Source organism: Myotis yumanensis, unplaced genomic scaffold, assembly GCF_028538775.1.
Source record: "Myotis yumanensis isolate MYYU_CA2020_CCGP unplaced genomic scaffold, mMyoYum1.0.hap1 SCAF_4, whole genome shotgun sequence".
NCBI classification, from domain to species: Eukaryota; Metazoa; Chordata; class Mammalia; order Chiroptera; family Vespertilionidae; genus Myotis; species Myotis yumanensis.
The window spans coordinates 65,824,959-65,845,325 of record NW_027223755.1 but is presented as its reverse complement, the minus strand read 5'-3'; the positions used below and the strand labels follow the sequence as shown (position 1 = coordinate 65,845,325).

The window sequence follows — 20,367 nt, the reverse complement described above, 5'->3', positions numbered from 1 at the left end:
TGAGACAAATGAAAATGAAAACACAATGATCCAAAATCTATGGAACACAGCCAAAGCAATTTTAAGAGAAAAATTAATAATAATATAGGCCTACCTGAAGAAACAATCTAACCTTACACCTAAAAAGCAAAAACAAAGCCCAAAGTGAGAAGGAAGAAAATAATAAATATCAGAACAAAAATAAATGAAGTAGTTTAAAAAAATACAAAAGATCAATGAATATAAGAGCTGAAAACATAAACTTAATAAACCTGTAACCATCACAAAAACAAAGAGGACCAAAATAAATAAAATTCTATATAATAAAAGCCTAATATGCTAAGTGTCTGGTCAACTGATCAGCCGTTCAACCAATCAAAGCGTAATATGCTAACGATATGCTAAATCCACTCAACCGCTCACTATGATGTGCACTGACAACCATGGTGCATACGCTCCAACTGCAGGTTAGCTTGATGCTGGGGTCCGGCCAATCAGGACTGAGCGAGACGGGCCAGACATGCCCTGAAGCCCTCCCGCAGTCCCTCCGCAGCTGGCCAACCTCCCACGTCCCTCCCCTGCCCCGATCATGCACCAGTGGGGTCTCTCGTCCTGGCCTGAGCCCTCTCACAATCTAGGACCCCTCAGGGGATGTCAAAGAGTCGGTTTCAGCCCAATCCCGCAGGCCAGGCTGAGGGACCCCATCGGTGCACAAATTCATGCACTGGGCCTCTAGTCAGAAATAAAAGAGAAGTGACAATGTGACCACTAAAATACAAACTATTATAAGAACACACTACAAACAACTATATGACAACAAACTGGACATCCTTGAAGAAAAGAATAAATTCCTAAAAGATACAATCTTCCAAGACTAAACCAAAAAGAAACAGAAAATCTGAACAGACCAATAACTACTAATGAAATTAAATCAGTAATTTAAAAAACTCCCAAGAAACTAAAGTCCTGGATCAGATAGCTTCACAGGTGAATTTTACCATACATTCAAAGATTTAACACCTATCCTTTTCAAACTAGACCAAAAAATTGACGAGGCCGCATTACCCAGATTCCAAACCAAAGACATTACCCAAAAAATGATAAGCCAATCTTCCTGATAAACATAGATACTAAAATCCTCAACACAATATTAGCAAGCCAAATCCAACAATACATTTAAAAGATCATACAACATGATCAAGTGGAATTTATTTCTGGGATACAGAGTTGGTTCAATATCTGCAAATCAACTAACATGATACACTACATAAACAAAAGGATAAAAAAATGATTATCAAGAGATGCAGAAAGATAGTGACGGAAGATGGCGGCGATATAGGCAGACGCGTCCCAGGTCTTGTCCCGGAGCAAACGGAGTAAGCAGCTGAAACTAATAACACCCACCCCGAATTGGCAAATTTACTCAGCTGGTGAGACGGCTTGCAGCCTGGAAGGGCAGACCTCCCCTGGAAAGGTTAAAAACCAGGGATCTGGGCAGGAAAGTTTGCCAGACCTGAGCCCAGAGGGTCGGAGGGAGACCGCATGGCAGACAGCCGCGTCTCTTGGGACAGACACAGACCCTGACCAGGGTAAGGAGTTCCGCGGGTTTGCTGGCGCCAGGAGATTTGAGATTTGGATTTTGTGATTGCGGAGAACTGAGACTAAAGGGGGCATCCTGAGGAACTGATCAGACCGTGCAGTGCCCATAAGAGAGGAGCGTTTCCCAGACCATGCAGTGCTGGTAAGAGGAGCGTTTCCGCGGCCGGCCGGCGTTTGTCTGTTTCTTTGTTTTCACTGAACCCTGCTCATAGGACAGTTCGGATACAGACACTCACCTGTGCTGAAGAGAGGGTGAAGGTGCAGACGAGGGGAATCTGGGGAGAGGCTGAGGAAAGAGGGGGAGCCGGAGGAGGTGGCAGCGAATTGAGTGCTGAGACCCCCCTGGGCCCAGGACTGGGGCAGCCATTCCTCCAGAGGGTGGAATTCCTCCCCCCAGCCCCCCAGGCAAGGAGCACAGCCACACCCAGATTCCACCCTGTATGAGATAAAGGACTAAAACAAGCTGATTAGTCCCTGGGAGTTACCAGGGTCTGGCCTATAGAGGGATTTTCAGTCCCACCAACAACACAGAGCAGGGTAAGGATTAAAAAAAGGATAGAGAAGCTGTATAGCCTCAGAGGCCAACCCAAAAACACTGCCACCCAGAGGTTGAGCCACAAACTGACTCTTAGGGGAATACAAATTAAGGCAGACTGGATCACAAATACGGCCTGCTTTAAAATCAGGACTGTGATTTACAACACGGAGGAACAGTGTAATGCAGGCAACACTCTCCTAAATACCTGGCAGGACCAAGGCGAACCAGGCTGAAGAGTAGAAGAACCGAAAGACCATCACTACTGCAAATTTTTTCTTTTTCTTTTTCTTTTTAATTTTTTCACCTTTTTACTAAGAAACCATTTTTTTTTCTCTTTTTCTTCTTTTTCCATCACCTGATTTTACCCTTTCAATTACCACATTTTTATTTTTAACCAGTATTATTACTCCTACCATTTTACCATTTTTTAAAGTGCCATTTTATTTTCTCTTTATTTTCTTTTGGGATTAGTGTTCTCCATTCTATTTTCATCGTTCCTTTAGCATTAATTTTCCCTATCTCAATTCCACCTCTTTGCTAAAACCCTCTTCCTTACTTTTCCCCTTCTGGTGTCCTGTTTCTCTTACCCTATTCCTGCTCCAGACTTTCCCAATTCCCTCTTTTTACCCCCTGTCTAATTCCACCCTACTTATATATCCTATTTCCAATCTACTGCTCTAAATCCTTATACACCTATTCTTTATCCTTCTTCACTTTCCAACCATTTTTTTTTCTCTCTTATCTTTCTATTGTTTTCTTGATTGTTGAATATATTCGGCTTTTTTTTTTTTTTTTTTTTTTTTAATTTGTTTGTTTGTTTTGTTTTGTGTTTTTTCTTCTTTTTTAGGACTGGTTGTGAGGTTGTTTTTCTTTTTCTTTTTCTTTTTCTTTTTTTTTTTCTGCTGGTTTTTCCCTTCCCTCCCCCACCCCACCCCAGCTATTTTTGTGCTTCTGTTTTCCCTTACCCCTCTGGATATTATTGGTGGTTTGTAGTTTGCATTCATCTCCAGGGATCTGTTGCTGGAATTTGTTGAGATTAGTGGCAGTTCTATTGGAGTTTGCTCCTCATACGGGGAGTCTCTTCCCCACTTCTACTTCATTCTCTTTTTTCGCTCTCTTTTTTTCCCCCCTCTTTTTTCCCAATTCTATTTTTGCACTCCTTTTTTGTTTGTTTTTTTCTTATTTTTCTTTTCTGTTCTCTCTTTTATCTTCTTCTCTTCTTTCTCCCTTATCCCCTAATTCTCTTAATTCGGGTGGTCACCTTTATTTGGAGTTATTAATATTGTGAATATACTTGTGTTCAGTGCCTGGTACGTTGTGCCTTGCTCTGTTGTATTTTGTGCCTTTAAATCAACGCAGCAGATCCAAGCAACAGCAGCCCCCTGATCACCGCAGCCTCCTGATCACCACAGCCTCCTGATCACCACACCCTCTGTCTGTGGAACAGCAACTGTACGTGAAGCCTCCCCCCACCAGCCAGAAGAGCCAACACAGCTGTGAACAACACCCACCAGAGGAGCTGCTGCCAACTGGAAAGCAGCTGCTACCGCAACCGTCTGAGCAGCAACCACAACCCAAGGAGCCCCTGCCACCCAGGGAGCAGCCACTGAACACCTCAACATCTACATATGTCAGCGAGATCAAACATGGGTAGGCAAAGAAACCCCCAAAGGAAAGAAAAGGAGGACTCGCCAGAAAAGCAGCTAAGTGAGACAGAGATATGCAACATGACGGAAAAAGAATTCAGAATAAGGTTCCTAGAGTACATGCACCACATGTTCAAGAAGCAAGAAGAAACAGATGAAAAACTCAACTACTTATGCAAGAAGCTAGAAGAAACAGATGAAAAAATCAACAACTTAAGTAAGTCCCAAGAAGAAATGAAGAGTGACATAGCTTCAATAAAAAACTCCATTGAAAGTATCAACAGTAGACTGGGAGAAGCGGAGGACCGAATTAGTGAATTAGAAGACAAGGAAGCAAAACACACTCAAACTGTACGGCAAATGGAGAAAAAAATTAAAAGACAGGAGGAGAGCCTAAGGGAGCTTTGGGACAACATGAAACGAAACAACATACGAATAATAGGGGTGCCAGAACAACAGAAAGATGAACATGGATTAGAAAACCTATTCGAAGAAATAATATCAGAAAACTTCCCTGAGGTGGGGAAGAAAAAAGTCACACAAGCCCAGAGAGTCCCAAACAAGGTGAACCCGAAAAGACCCACACCAAGACACATCATAATTACCATGGCAAATGTTCAGGATAAAGAGAGAATCTTACAGGCTGCAAGAGAGAGACGGAAAGTAACATACAAGGGATCTCCCATTAGATTATCAAATGATTTCTCAACAGAAACACATCAGGCCAGAAAAGAATGGACGGAAATCTACAAAGTGATGCAAAGCAAAGGACTGAATCCAAGAATACTCTATCCAGCAAGGCTATCATTCAAAATTGAAGGGGAAATAAGAAGCTTCACAGACAAAAAAGGGCTAAGGGAGTTTATCACCACCAAGCCAGCCATGCAAGAAATGCTAAAGGGACTGGTGTAAAAAGAAGAAATATCAAGCTCAGAAAGAAAACAGCCACACACACACACACAAAAAGAAATGGCTACAAACAAATACCTTTCAATAATAACTTTAAATGTAAATGGACTAAATGCTCCAACCAAAAGACATCGAGTGGCTGAATGGATAAAAAAACATGACCCATACATCTGCTGTCTACAAGAGACCCACCTCATTAGAAGGGACTCACACAGACTGAAAGTGAAGGGATGGAAAAATATCTTTCACGCAAATGGAAAGGAAAAGAAAGCTGGGGTAGCAATACTTATATCTGACAAAGTACATCTCAAAGTGAAGGCCATAACCAGAGATAAGGAAGGCCACTTCATAATACTAAAGGGATCAATACAACAAGAAGATATAACCCTGGTAAACATATATGCACCCAATGCAGGAGCACCCACATACATAAGAAAACTTCTGGAAGATATCAGGGGAGAGATCGACAACAATACAATCATAGTAGGGGACTTTAATACACCACTGACATCACTGGATAAATCCGCTAGACAAAAACTCAGCAAAGAAACAGCAATCCTAAATGACTCACTAGATCAGATGGACTTAATTGACATCTTCAGAACACTTCACCCCACAGCTGCGGAATATACATTCCTCTCAGGTGCTCATGGGACATATTCAAAAATAGACCACATATTGGGTCACAAGCAAAGTCTCCACAAATTCAAGAAGATTGAAATCATAAAAAGCTTCTTCACAGACCACGATGGCATAATGTTAGAAATAAACTACAATAAAAACAACCCAAAATACTCAAACACTTGGAAGCTGAATAGCATGTTATTAAATATTGATTGGGTTACCGATGACATCAAAGAAGAAATTAAAAACATCCTGGACACTAATGACAATGAAAACACAACAATCCAAAACCTCTGGGACACAATGAAAGCAGTCCTGAGAGGGAAGTTTATAGCTCTACAGGCCTATCTCAAAAAACAAGAAAAAATGGTAGTCAATCATCTAACTCTACAACTCAAAGAATTAGAAAGAGAGCAACAAGAACACCCCAGAGTGAGCAGAAGGAAGGAGATAATAAAGATTAGAGCAGAAATCAATGAAATAGAGACCAAAAAAACAATACAGAAAATCAATGAAACCAAGAGCTGGTTCTTTGAAAGGATAAACAAGATTGACAAACCCCTAGCCAGGCTCACCAAGAAGCAAAGAGAGAGGTCCCAAATAAACCAAATCAGAAATGATAGAGGCGAAATAACAACAGACCCCACAGAAATACAAATGATTGTTAAACAATACTACGAGCAACTCTACTCCAACAAACTGGACAACCTGGAGGAAATGGACAAATTCCTAGAAAAATACAACATTCCAAAACTCAATCAGGAAGAATCTAAAAACCTCAATAGGCCAATAACTATGGAAGAAATTGAAGCAGTCATCAGAAAGCTTCCAGCAAACAAAAGCCCAGGGCCAGACGGCTTCACAGGGGAGTTCTACCAAACATTCAAGGAAGAACTAAAACCTACCCTCCTCAGACTACTACAAAAAATTCAAGAGGAAGGAACGCTTCCAAGCTCATTCTATGAAGCCAGCATCACCCTAATACCAAAACCAGGTAAAGACATCACAATGAAAGAGAATTACAGGCCAATATCCCTCATGAACATAGATGCCAAAATCCTCAACAAAATCTTAGCAAATCGGATCCAGCAGTACATCAGAAGGATCATACACCATGACCAAGTAGGATTCATCCCAGAGATGCAAGGATGGTACAACATCCGTAAATCAATAAATGTGATACATCACATAAACAAATTGAAAGAAAAAAACCACATGGTCATATCAATTGATGCAGAAAAAGCATTCGACAAAATCCAACACCCATTTTTGATAAAAACTCTCAGAAAGGTGGGAATAGAAGGATCATACCTCAACATAATAAAAGCCATATATGACAGGCCCACTGCCAACATCATACTCAATGGACAAAAACTAACACCATTTCCCCTAAGAACAGGAACAAGACAGGGATGCCCACTCTCACCACTCCTGTTCAACATAGTACTGGAAGTATTAGCCATTGCAATTAGGCAAGAAGAAGGAATAAAAGGCATCCAAATTGGAAAAGAGGAAGTAAAACTGTCCTTATTTGCAGATGACATGATATTATACATACAAAACCCTAGAGACTCCATCAAAAAGCTACTAGACTTAATACATGAATTTGGCAATGTAGCAGGATACAAAATTAACCCCAAGAAATCTGAGGCATTTCTATACACCAACAGTGAACTTTCAGAAAGGGAGATCAGAAAAACAATCCCATTTACCATCGCACCAAAAAAATTAAGATACCTAGGAATAAACTTAACTAAAGAGGTTAAAGACCTCTACTCAGAAAACTACAGGACGTTGAAAAAAGAGATAGAGGAAGACATAAACAGATGGAAGAACATACCATGTTCTTGGATTGGTAGAATCAACATCATTAAAATGTCCATACTACCCAAAGCAATCTATACATTCAACGCACTTCCCATTAAAATACCAATGGCCTTCTTCAAAGATCTAGAACGAACTCTCCAAAAATTCATCTGGAATAAAAAAAGACCCCGAATAGCTGCAACGATCCTGAGAAAGAACAAAGTAGGTGGGATCTCAATGCCAGATATCAAGCTGTATTACAAAGCCACTGTTCTCAAAACTGCCTGGTACTGGCACAAGAACAGACATATAGATCAGTGGAATAGAATAGAGAGTCCAGAAATTAGCCCGAACCAATATGCTCAATTAATTTTTGACAAAGGAGGCATGAACATACAATGGAGCCAAGATAGTCTCTTCAATAAATGGTGTTGGGAAAATTGGACAGACATATGCAAGAAAATGAAACTAGACCACCAACTTACACCATACACAAGAATAAACTCAAAATGGATAAAGGACTTAAATGTACGACAGGAAACCATAAAAATTCTAGAAGAATACAAAGGCAACAAAATCTCAGACATATGCCAAAACAATTTCTTCACTGATACAGCTCCTAGGGCAGTTGAAACTAAAGAGAAACTGAACAAATGGGACTACATCAAAATAAAAAGCTTCTGCACAGCAAAAGAAACCATCAACAAAACAACAAGAAAACCCACCTCGTGGGAAAACATATTTGCCAACGTCATATCGGATAAGGGCTTAATCTCCAAAATTTATAGGGAACTCTTACAACTTAACAAAAAGAAGATAAACAATCCAATCAAAAAATGGGCAAAGGATCTAAATAGACACCTTTCAAAAGAGGACATTCAGAAAGCCAAGAGACATATGAAAACATGCTCAAAGTCACTAATCATCCGAGAGATGCAAATCAAAACAACAATGAGGTACCATCTCACACCTGTCAGAATGGCCATCATCAACAAATCAACAAACGACAAGTGCTGGAGAGGATGTGGAGAAAAAGGAACACTTGTGCACTGCTGGTGGGAATGCAGACTGGTGCAGCCACTATGGAAGGCAGTATGGAGGTTCCTCAAAAAATTGGAAATGGAACTCCCATTTGACCCTGTGATCCCACTACTAGGAATATATCCCAAGAAACCAGAAACACCTATCAGAAAGGATATATGCACCCAGATGTTCATAGCAGCACAACTCACCATAGCTAAGATCTGGAAACAGCCTAAGTGCCCATCAGTAGATGAATGGATTAGAAAACTGTGGTACATCTACACGATGGAATACTATGCTGCTGTTAAAAAGAAGGAAATCCTACCATTTGCAACATCATGGATGGAACTGGAGAGCATTATGCTAAGTGAAACAAGCCAGTCAATGAAGGAAAAATACCACATGATCTCACTCATTCATGGATAATAAAGACCATTACAAACTTTTGAACAATAATAGATACAGAGGCAGAGCTGCCTCAAACTGATTGTCAAACTGCAGTGGGAAGGCCAGAGAGAGTTGGGGGGCAGGAGGGAGGGGAGTAAGAGATCAACCGAAGGACTTGTATGCATGCATATAAGCATAACTAATGGACATAAGACACTGGGGGGTAAGGGAGGGTAGTGGTTTGTCAAGGGCGGGGGGGGGGGAAAGGATACTTATGTAATACCCTTTGTAATACTTTAAGAGGAAAATAAAAAAAAAAAATAAATAAATAAAAATAAAAATAATCATAAAAAAAAAAAAAAAAAAAAAAAAAAAAGAGATGCAGAAAAAGCATTTCACAAAATTCACCATCCTTTTATTATAAAAACTCTAGGCAAAATGTGAATAGAGGAAATACATCCCAACATAATAAAGACCATCTATAACATACAGTTCACATCATATTCAATGATGAAGCTAAAAGCATTTCTCTTAAGATCAGGAACAAGACAGGGATGTCTCCTTTCAGCACACTTCCACTCAATACAATATTGAAAGTCCTAGCCACAGCAATCACAAGAAAAAATAATAATAAAAGACATCCAAATTGAAAAGAAGTAAAATTGTCATTATTTGCATATGACATGATATAAAGAACTCTAAAGAGTCCACTAAAATGCTATTCGAACTGATAAATTAATTCAATAAAGTAGCAGGATACAAAATTAATATCCAAAAATCAAAAAACAAAAATCAGTTGCAGTTGTATACACCAATAACAAACTATCAGGAAAATAAATTTTTTTAAAAATCCCAATTCATAAAAAAAAGTACCCAGAAATAAATTTAAACAAGATGGTAAAAACACCTGTGCCCAGAAAATAGTAAGTCATAGAAGAAATTGAAGATAGAAATAAATGGAGGCATATACAGTGCTCATGAACAGGAAGAATTAACATCATTAAAATGTCCTTACTACCCATAACAATCTATTGATTCAAAGCAATCCATATCAAAATACCAATGTCATTTTTCACAGAACTAGAATAATCCAAAAATTTATATGGAACCACAAAAAACCCTGAATAGCCAAAGCTATCTTGATAAGAACAAGGTTGGAGGTATCATGCGACCTAGTATCAAACTATACTATAAGGCTGTAGTAATGAAAACAGCATTATACTGGCATAAAAACAGACACATAGATCAATGAAACAGAAATAAACCCACACCTATATAATCAATTAATCTATGACAAAGAAGATAAAAATATACAATGGTGCAAAGACAGTTCTCTTCAATAAATAGTGCTGTGAAAACTAAACAGACTCATGCCACAGAAACTGGGTAACTTTCTTACACCATATATAAGAATAAACTCAAAATGGATTAAAGATTTCAATATAAGACCCCCCAAACCATAAAACTTTTAGAAAAATAAGTAGGCAGTAAACTCTTTCATATCACTCTTGCTAATATTTTTTTAAATATGTCTCCTCAGGGAAGGAAAACAACAAAGAAGTAAACAAATGGGAGGGACTACATCAAACTAAAAAGTTTTTTGCACAGCTAAGGAAACCATCAACAAAACAAAAAGGTAACCTACTGAATGGGAGGATGTTTGCCAATGATAAATCTGATAACCAGTTCATATCCAAAATATATAAGGAACTCATATAAGTTAACACACACACAAAAAAAATAAACAATCCGATTTAAAAAATGAGAAAAGGCCCTGGCTGGGTAACTCAGTTGGTTCAAGTGTCCTCTTGATACACCAAGGTTGCAGGTTCAACCCCGGGTCAGGGCACATACAAGAATCCACCAAAGAATGCCTAAGTAAGGACAAACTGATATTTCTTTTTCTCTTTCTCTCTTCCTCTCTCTCTCTCAAATCAATAAATAAAAATAAAAAAATTTAAGTGGGCAGAGGACCAGAATAGACATTTCTCCAAAGAGAACATACAGATGGCCAACAGACATGAAAAGATGCTCAACATCAGTAATTATCAGGGAAATGCAAATTAAAACCACAATGAGATATCACCTCACACCTGTCAGAATGGCTACTATCAATAAATTAAGAAACAAGTGTTGGGTAAGATGTGGAGAAAAGGGAGCCCTTGAAAACTGTTGGTGAGATTACAAATTGGTGCAGCCACTGTAAAAAAACAGTAGAGAGGCTCCTAAAAAAATTCAAAATAGCCCGGCCTGTATGGCTCTGTGATTGAGTGTTGACCTACGAATCAGGAAGTCACAGTTTGATTCCCGATGAGGGCATATACCCAAGTTGCAGGCTTGATTCCCAATGTGAGGCATGCAGGAGACAGTCAATCAATGATTCTCTCTCATCACTGATGTTTCTATCTCTCTCTCCCCCTCTCGCCCTTCCTCTCTGAAATCAATAAAAATATTTTTAACAACAACAACAACAAAATTAAAAATAGAACTACATATGGCCCAGCAATCCCATTCTGAATATTTATCTGAAAAAAAATCCCAGGCACTAATTCAAAAAGATAAATACACCCCTATGTTCACTGCAGCATTATTTACAATAGCCAAGATTTGGAAGCAACCTAAGTGTCTACTGATAGACAAATGGATAAAGAAGAGGTATTACTTACTAGTATATATAATGAAATATTACTCAGCCTTAAAGAAAGAATGAAATCTTAATATTTGCAACAACATGGATGTACCTAGAGGGTATTATGGTACATGAAATAAGTCAGAGAAAGGCAGATACCATAAGATTTTACTTGTAAAAGAAAAAAAACCCAAAGTAAACACAAAAAATTAAAAGAAACAAACTCACAAATACAGAGAACAAACTGATGGTTGCCAGATGAGCAGGGGGAGGAGGGGTTGTTGGAAAAAGGTAAAGGGGTTAAGAAGTACAAATTGGCAGTAACAAAACAGTCACAGAGATATAAAGTACAGCATAGGGAATACAGTCAATCTATAATTAAAAAAGCATAATATGCTAATTAGACCAGACATCCTTCCGGATGAAGCCGGGGCTGTGAGGGAAGCCCGGGTCCCGGGTGCCAAAGGGAAGCTGGTGCTGGCAGCCGGGGGAAGGAAGGCCTACTCTTGCACGAATTTCGTGCATTGGGCCTCTAGTCTACACTAATAAAAGAGGAACAGGGTAATTAGCGTACGACCGCTACCCTTCCCATTGGCTAATCAGCATATCCTTATGCAAATTAACTGTCAGCCAAGATGGCGGCCGGCAGTCATGCACTGAAGCGAACAGGGAGGCTTGCTTGCTCCAGTGACTGCGGACTCCAACATTCCCCGCCTCACTGGCCGGCCTCTCAGCTGCAACTCTAAGCAACTGTGTACTATGTTGCAAATAAGAAGCTAAACAAAACCCCAGAAACCGGCTTTCAGTCAGCCGGGCTTCAGCCAGCCGGACCTCAACATTGTATCAAATACAGAAGGAAAAACAAAGGCCAGAAACCGGCTTTCAGCAGCCGAGGCCTCAGAGCTAAAGCTGGCCCAGAATAAAAAAAGAAAAAGAAAAAAAAGGAGCTGATGGGAGCTTTAGTCACCCGCCAGCCGGAAAACGGCCCTCAGCCCCTCAGCCAGACTGGCCAGGCACCCCAGTGGGGACCCCCACCCTGATCCAGGACACCCTTCAGGGCAAACCAGCCGGGTAATATGCCTCCCGGCACCGGGATCAGCGGAGCCGCGAGGCCTCCCGGCACCGGGATCAGCGTGACAGGGGACAGCGCCCAAACCCCCTGATCGCCCTGCGGCTCTGTGAGTGACAGGGGCCAGGGCCACAACCTCCCTATCCGCCCTGCTCTGTTCGTGACAGGGGAAGGCGCCCCAACCCCCTGATCAGCCCTGCTCTGTGCCTGATGGGGGGAGCTCCCCAATCCCTTGATCGCCCTGCGGCTCTGTGTATGATAGGGGGGAGCTCCCCAACCCCCTGATCACCCTGCGGCTGTGTGTGTGACAGGGGGGAGCTCCCCAACCCCCTGATCGCCCTGCGGCTCTGTGTTTGACAGGGTGCGGCGCCCCAACCCCCTTCAGCCACGGGCCCTGCTCTGTGTGTGACGGGGTAGAGCCATAACCTCCCCATCAGCCCTGCCCTGAGTGTGACAGTGGCGGCGTCCAACCCCCTGATCAACCCTGCTCTGTGGGTGATAGAGGGCGGCGCCCCAACCCCCCTCCACGGGCCTTGCTCTGTGTTTAACGGGGTAGAGCCATACCTCCCCATTGGCCCTGCCCTGAGTGTGACAGGGTGCAGCGCTCCAACCCCCTGATCCGCCCTGCTGTGTGTGACAGGGGGCGGTGCCCCAACCCCCCTATCGGCCCTACTCTGTGAGTGACAGGGGGGAGCTCCTCAATCCCCTGATCGGCCCTACTCTGTGCATGACAGGGGGGAGCTCCTCAACCCCCTGATGGGCCCTGCTCTGAGCGTGACAGGGGGGAGCTCCCCAACCCCCTGATCGATCCTGCTCTGTTTGTGACAGGGTACGGAGCCCCAACCCCCCTGATGGGCCCTGCTCTGTGAGTGACAGGGGGCAGTGCCCCAACCCCCTGATTGGTCCTGCTCTGTGCGTGACAGGGGGTGGCACCACAACCTCCCCATCGACCCTGCCTTGAGTGTGACAGGGGGCAGTGCCCCAACCCCCCAATCGGCCCTACCCTGAGCGTGACTGAGGGTGGCATCACAACCTCCCGATCTGCCCTGCTCTGTGCATGACAGGGGGCGGCGCCCCAACTCCCCAATCGGCCCTGCTCTGAGCCTGACCAGGGGCTGCACCTAGGGATTGGGTGTGCCCTCTGCCACCCGGGAGCAGGCCTAAGCCAGCAGGTTGTTATCTCCCGAGGGGTCCCAGACTGCGAGAGGGCACAGGCCAGGCTGGGGACCCCCCCCTCCCCCCCGAGTGCACAAATTTTTGTGCACCGGGCCTCTAGTAATATTATAATAACCATATACGGTGTCATATGGGTACTAGACTTAGGGTGATCACTTTGTAAGTTATATAAATTTATAATCACTGTTGCATACCTGAAACTAATATTATATTGTATGTTGACTGCAATTAAAAAATAAAAAATTTTAAAGAGCAGAATAAATAAACTGTCGTATAATCATAGACTAGAATACAACACAGTAATGAACCTTTCACTGGTAGCATATATACCAAAGTCAGATGTTAATCCCTCTCACTTACTGAATTTATAGCCATGCTATAAAAGTTAAGGAGTCTCAGGCCAGCTTCAAATCACAAGTCAGGAACACAGGATTCTTTCATCAACAATTCAGAGCTCTATAACTATTAATTAGCAATTCATCAATTCAGATACGTTTCAAAGTCAAATGACCTAAAGTTATGAAAATCTTTAAATGTTTATCACTCACCTTTGCTTTTAGAAGGTCAGACATTTCAGAATGATTATTATATGGCTTTTGCTGCAGTGGCTGCCTGTGCTTTATCCATTGGTCACCTGGGGAACCTTCAGGAAAAAACTGCTGACTGTGGCGGAATTTGGTTCGACTATACCAAGATTTAAAAAAATAAAAATCACATCAGGAAATTTTATCTTATAACTCTTCTACCACCTTGATAGTGTATCTTATAGACTACAAATTTTACTTTCTTATTTGTCTATCTCCCACTATTGGAATGTAAGTCTGCTTTGTGTCTATTATCACCAGCATGCAGAAGAGTATTTGAATGAATAATCTGTTATTTTTAATCCAAAACTTTTCTGAACTATCCATACCATCTCCTCCCTATGAGTGGTTATACATTTAAAAATGTGAAAACAATTCTGCCTAAATTTACTTGAAACAAATATAAGTGGACTTTCCTTCTTAATAGGACAGACTACTCATATTCTTATTGGCGTGTTTAAGTATAGAGTTTGATTCTACAAAGGTCAATTATGGACCACATCCATGTTGGAAGAGAATACGAAAAATTAAGCTATACTCTAAAGCAAAATATAAAGAGGCCCAAGACAAAGGCTGAGCAAATTAAATAAAGATGCAGTCATAAATTTTTATGAAAAAGAATTATATTATAAAAGATTGCACTCATGCAATAGTTTGTAATAAAGAAATCCCATTCTATAGTACACTCCCATGTATAATACAATACAGTCACTAATCCAAAGAACCGGATTATACAATAAGATTGTTTCTGAATATTTTGGAATTCTTCCTCTTTCTCACTTAAAAATTACAATATTGCCCTAGCCGGTATGGCACAGTGGACAGAGCGTCGACCTGCGGACTGAAGGGTCCTGGGTTCAATTCCAGTCAAGGGCACATGCCCAGGTTGTGGGCTCAATCCCCAGCAGTGGGCGTGCAAGAGGCAGCTGATCAATGATTCTCATCATTGATGTTTCTATCTCTCTCTCTCTTCCTCTCTGAAAAATCAATAAAAATATATTTTAAAAATAAAATAAACCATGATCTTTAAAAATAAAATTAAATTAAATTTTAGACTCTCAACTTTCTTTAGACAAAATTCAGATACTTCAATACATTATCACAGACATTAGATTATACACTAAAAACACATACTTCCCTTCCTAAGAAACCTGAAATGTGGTTAAAGTAGTTGGTTTATTATCTCCTTATTCTACTCTCCAACACCATAAATCCTAAGACTAAAAAGTATGGTTGTCATTTCACACAGATTTTCCAAATATGAACAGTCAATATTTTTTTCCACTCACTATTTTATAAGTTTTTAACAGTATCTTGTATCTTTTCAAAACTGGCTGCATTCTTGTCTACTTTACATTTTTTAACTATTTCACTTATTATCTAGTGGTATATAATTTGGTTATAATAATCATAGTTTCTGATAAGCAAAAATGACATTTACATTTAGTCCGAGCTCCTGTCCTCATAAAATCCAACTAAAATGGAATATTCTCTATGTATTTAAAAAATATTCACTGTAAATGTGGTTTCCTTCCATTGTTTAATTTTTGAAGCTCTGGGATTAAAAACAGAACATCTAAATTAAAGAAAATGTAAAAAGCAACTCTCTTAACGTAACATAAGGCAAAGTTCTAACAAATTGACTACAAATATTTCTGCTTATTGAACAAAATTACTCAGCCTACTCTGTAATTATGATTTATATATTAAGTTCCAACCAAGAAAATGTTCTTGTGGTTTATAACCATGTAATAGTCACTCTTTATATTACGAGGGAAAGAAAAGAAGCCCACCCAAGTCTTCACAGTTCTTTCTGAACAAGTAATACATTAGCACCCTTCCCCTTCTCTACACAAAAAATAGACCTCAACATATCCTCAATCGAACTGTCTTCAGAAACTCGAGTATCTCTAAGGTAGAATATGAAAACAGAGAAGTAACAGTATAAAAACACACACAGAGATGATTTCTCTTTTCCTCCTCTTCGATCTATCTCAAGAGTTGGTACTCTCTTTGTATACTTTTTAAAATGTGCCAGAAGCTCCTTCCCTTTCATCTCATAAAAAATGTTTTAAAAACCCAGGAACAAAATAGTTCCTATAAAGGAATCCAACACCTCTGCAAACTTTAGAAGCAAATGCTACTGTATTAGGAAGTCAGAATCCTATGAATACATTTCTTTACCTCAATTTTTCCACAGTAGGTTTAGCTGGTGTGCTACTAGTTGAGGAAAATCCATTGTCACTGTCTGAGGAATCTCCAAATCTTCGAGAAAGCCAGTCCCTTAATGGTCTATGGAAACATTAAGAATTCACTTTTAAAACCTGGCTGCATGAAGAAACTGAGTATCAGAATTATGAAGGTTAGTTTTTTTATTTTAAGAAATATGAACATACCTGATAAAGGGAATAGCCATAAAAAATTTGTTAGGAGCCAAACCAAGTTTGGATTTTGGGGTCATATCATTTCTATGACAGGGCAATTTCTCTATGGAGAACCATTCAATGTTCTGAAACACAAGAAACACATAGTTAATGATTATTAGAGTTTCTGAAAGCAATTTCCTACTTCATTCAGCAACCTGAAAGTACTTTCAATTCCATACCCGAATTTCTCTTCTGGTTTTCGGGTTAAATTTTGTGTCTTTTGGAATTCCTGGAATGATGTACAAACGAGCAAGCTGGTCATTTATTCGAAGTTCAATGTAATCATCCTTACAAATATAATCTTTGATATCAAAACCAGTTTCTTCAAAGACCTGGAAATAAAAAATTTGGATGATTTTCAATTTTTGCTGTCAGACCTCCAATTTATTAACATTTGCTTATTTCAAAGGTGAAAATTCAGATATATCCAGGCAATTAAAGGCATGAAAGCACTAGGCAGGAAGTCAGAATATTCCAGGGTCTAGTTCTAGCTCTGCCTCTACTGAATTGTTCCACTACGGTAAAACCTCTTTAGTAGCTGAATCTAAGTTTCTTCCGCTATTCAATGAAGGGAGATGTGTGATATTGTGATTTACAATAATAAATATATTTTTACTTGGTCTTCTTTCTGGTGCAGTTCCTAAAACTCTTGGAATTTCCTAAGTGATAAAAGCATCAAAGGTATCTTCTGTTATGTTAATGAAGTGATTTTTAAACCCACTGGGAAGGATGGAGGCTGGCTGCCAGGAGAACCAACCAAGTGAGTAGAGGGTTGGAACCCTCCTGAAAGGGAAAAGAGGCTGAGACTAGGCTCATTAACTATGGCCAATGACTTAATAGACTATACCAGAGTCATAACACCTCCACAAAAACCCAAGAGAACAGAGTTCAAGAGCTTCAAGGTTGCTGATCACGAGATTTGGAGAGTGCTGCTCTAGGAGAAGGCATGGAAGCTCCTCATACTTTCCCCATCCCTTGCCCAATGTATCTAGTCCATCTCACCATTCCTGAGTTATATTCTTTTTTTTTAAAATATGTTTTATTGATTTTCTACAGAGAGGACGGGAGAGGGATAGAGAGTTAGAAACATCCATGAGAGAGAAACATCGATCAGCTGCCTCCTGCACACTCCCTACTGGGGATGTGCCCGCAACCAAGGTACATGCCCTTGACCGGAATCGAACCTGGGACCCTTGAGTCCACAGGCCGACGCTCTATCCACTGAGCCAAACCGGTCTGGCCTGAGTTATATTCTTTTCTAATTAATTGATGCTTTGTAAGTAAAATGTTTTTCTGAGTTCTGTGAGATACTCTAGCAAATTAATCAAGCCCAAGAAAGGGATTGTTGGAACCTTCAATCTATAGCCAGTTGGTCAGAATCACAAGTGACAACCTTGACTTGTGACTGCCATCTGAAGCGGAGGGCAGTCTTGTGGGATTGAGCCCTTAACCTGTGGAATATGATGCTACTATCTCTGAGCACATCGTGTTAGAATTCAGTTGAATTATAGGACACCCAACTGGTATCCAAAAATGGCTTGCTGAAGTGAAGAAACTACCACATACATATTGTAACTGGGTCCACAAACCTTAAAATGTTAGAATATATCAGTGGTTCCCAATCTGTGAAAAGTACATCACTGGGGATCACATATGGATTTTATTCACAGGATCCATGAATCGATATGTATACCAAACTACAGATTTAAAAATGTCTTATATAAATAAGACTGTTTTTTAAACATGAAAATTGAATTGTGAATGCTAACATTTAAATGGACAGATTTCAAAAGTACAGCTACAACCAATTGGGTGGGGGTGGGATATAAATGCAAAAGAACTAAAAACTAGGGAGCCAGGTTAATGGTTCCAAGACTGCCTTTCCTCAGTAAGGCCTCAAAGGCCAGGGAAGGATGAACTGAAATAACATCAATCTCAGGAATTAATGTTACATCTAACCCTCACCTTTTCAACCTAACCCTCACCTTTTCATCAACCAATGAAGCCATGCTTAATCTGATTAAATACTGGGCTTCTGTTTAAAATAAAAAACCATTAGTCTCTTCTAGCCTTAAAGTTCTCCTTCAAGTAACAATTAGATTACTCTGACAATGTTCTTACCCACTTCACCCTCAAAATCAAAACAACTCTGGACTCTCAGTGGTTAAAAATTACTGTGGATCTTTTATGCTGGAGTTTCTCCCCTTCCCTCTATATTTAGCATCTCCTCATCAACCAGTGGGACAGAGACATTAAAACATGTGCACAGGCCTGAATCTCTTATAAGGTAAGAGTGTGGAGGAACTTTCTACCCATTCTTTTTGTCTCTTCCCTCCTTATCAGTTCATGTACATCTTCCTATCTTCCTCAATAGGGACCATCTATACTTCTCTCAGGCATGTGCAGTCTGTGACTGCCAATTTAAGTTCCTCCAGGATATTTAATTCATTTCTATCACAATTTCTATACACTCCTAAATATACTCAACTGTGGGGAAAAATACATATTGATTGTCCTGGCTGGGTGGCTCAGCTGGTTGAAGCATCGTTCCATATACCAAAAGGTTGCAGGTTCAATTTCTGGTCAGGGCAGTATTTACCAGGAAAATTTTTGAATAACACACATGTACAGACACAAATGAAAAAAAAATTATATTGATTTGAGAGAAAGAGAGGGAAGAAAAAAAGAGGGGAAAAAGGAGAGGGGGAGAGAGAAAGGGAGAGAAGGAAAGGGGGAAAAAGAGAGGAGAGAGAGACAGACAGACAGACAGACAGACATGCCCCCAGAAGAGAGAGGTAGAGGGGCAAGAGAGAGAAAGAGAGAGAGAGAGAGAGAGACTGATTCATCAGTTGCCTCCCTCACATTCCCTGACTGGGGATCGAACCCACAACATGGGTATATGCCCTGACCAGGAATCAAACCTACCACCTTTTAAGCAGGGGACAACACTCCAACCAACTGAGCTACACTGGCCAGGGCACAACAAAAAAATTTAGTATCACACCTTCTGTGAACCAAATCCATTCCTATATCTGTAATGCATAGTTAATTTTCCTGGCACATAGAATACATTAACTTCTCAAATAATATCAGATAAAAATCCCTAACTAAGATTTAAAAACATGGTACCCAAAGAGCACCAGCATAGACAAATGATGAAATCCTCTACCTATGTCCTTTAAAAGACTAGGAAGACGTAAAATAAGCCAACCAGTAGTTCCTCTGTATAAATTCTACAAAGATAAAAATCATACAATCGCAGAGTCAGATTCATTACAATAAAACATACTGTTTTGCCAAATATAAGCAACAATATAAAATCTTATAACTACAAGTGAACCGCCAAGTATCACTTGCCTGTTCTCAAGATCAGCTGATGTTTCACCACAACAAAAATAGTGAGGTTATCCTAATATATCCTTTCAACAATATCTAGAAAACATTTTTCATTTTTGTCCTAAATCTACTTCACTGAATAAAAATGATCAGAAAAAAACAATTAACAAAGGTGAACCAAAAAGTCAAAGAGAAAACTGGAAATTACTAAGTAAGACGAACCTCAGCTTTCTATCAACAATCATTCAAACCTTCTCCCTGACCCTGGTCGGGTAAGCTCAGTTGATTAGATAGAGCATCATCCCCATATGACATGGTTGTAAGTTTGATTCCTGGTCAGGGCAGATTCAACAATCAATCAATGAATGCGTAAGTGGAACAACAAAATTGGTTTCTTTCTCTCAAATCAATTTAAAAATCAAACAAAAAACCTTCTCCCTGAGAAGCCTGCTTGCCCCTGCTTCTTTAAGCTCAGTCCATATACACAGCCCTTATGGGATGTGTCAAATTCTGCAATAGCCTAACAAAATACCACTGGATGGCAATATATAGTGAAATAATAATATTAATATAATTATAATTTACCAAAATAAAATGCTATAATAATCAAATTAAAATATTAGCAACTTAATATAA

At 40.0% G+C, this 20,367-nt stretch overlaps 1 protein-coding gene across 3 annotated transcripts in view; it reads right to left on the bottom strand.

Annotated features, from left to right (window-relative positions):
- DCP2 (decapping mRNA 2) overlaps nt 1-20,367 on the bottom strand; it is a 95,320-nt gene that overhangs the window by 18,786 nt on the left and 56,167 nt on the right. For all 3 annotated transcript variants that reach the window (XM_070412471.1, XM_070412469.1, XM_070412470.1), the window contains exons 5-8: nt 16,575-16,727; nt 16,366-16,478; nt 16,154-16,261; nt 13,934-14,069 (exon numbers count right to left, since the gene is read on the bottom strand). In XM_070412471.1, coding sequence (XP_070268572.1) covers nt 13,934-14,069; nt 16,154-16,261; nt 16,366-16,478; nt 16,575-16,727 — 510 coding nt within the window. The remainder of the gene's footprint in view (nt 1-13,933; nt 14,070-16,153; nt 16,262-16,365; nt 16,479-16,574; nt 16,728-20,367) is intronic.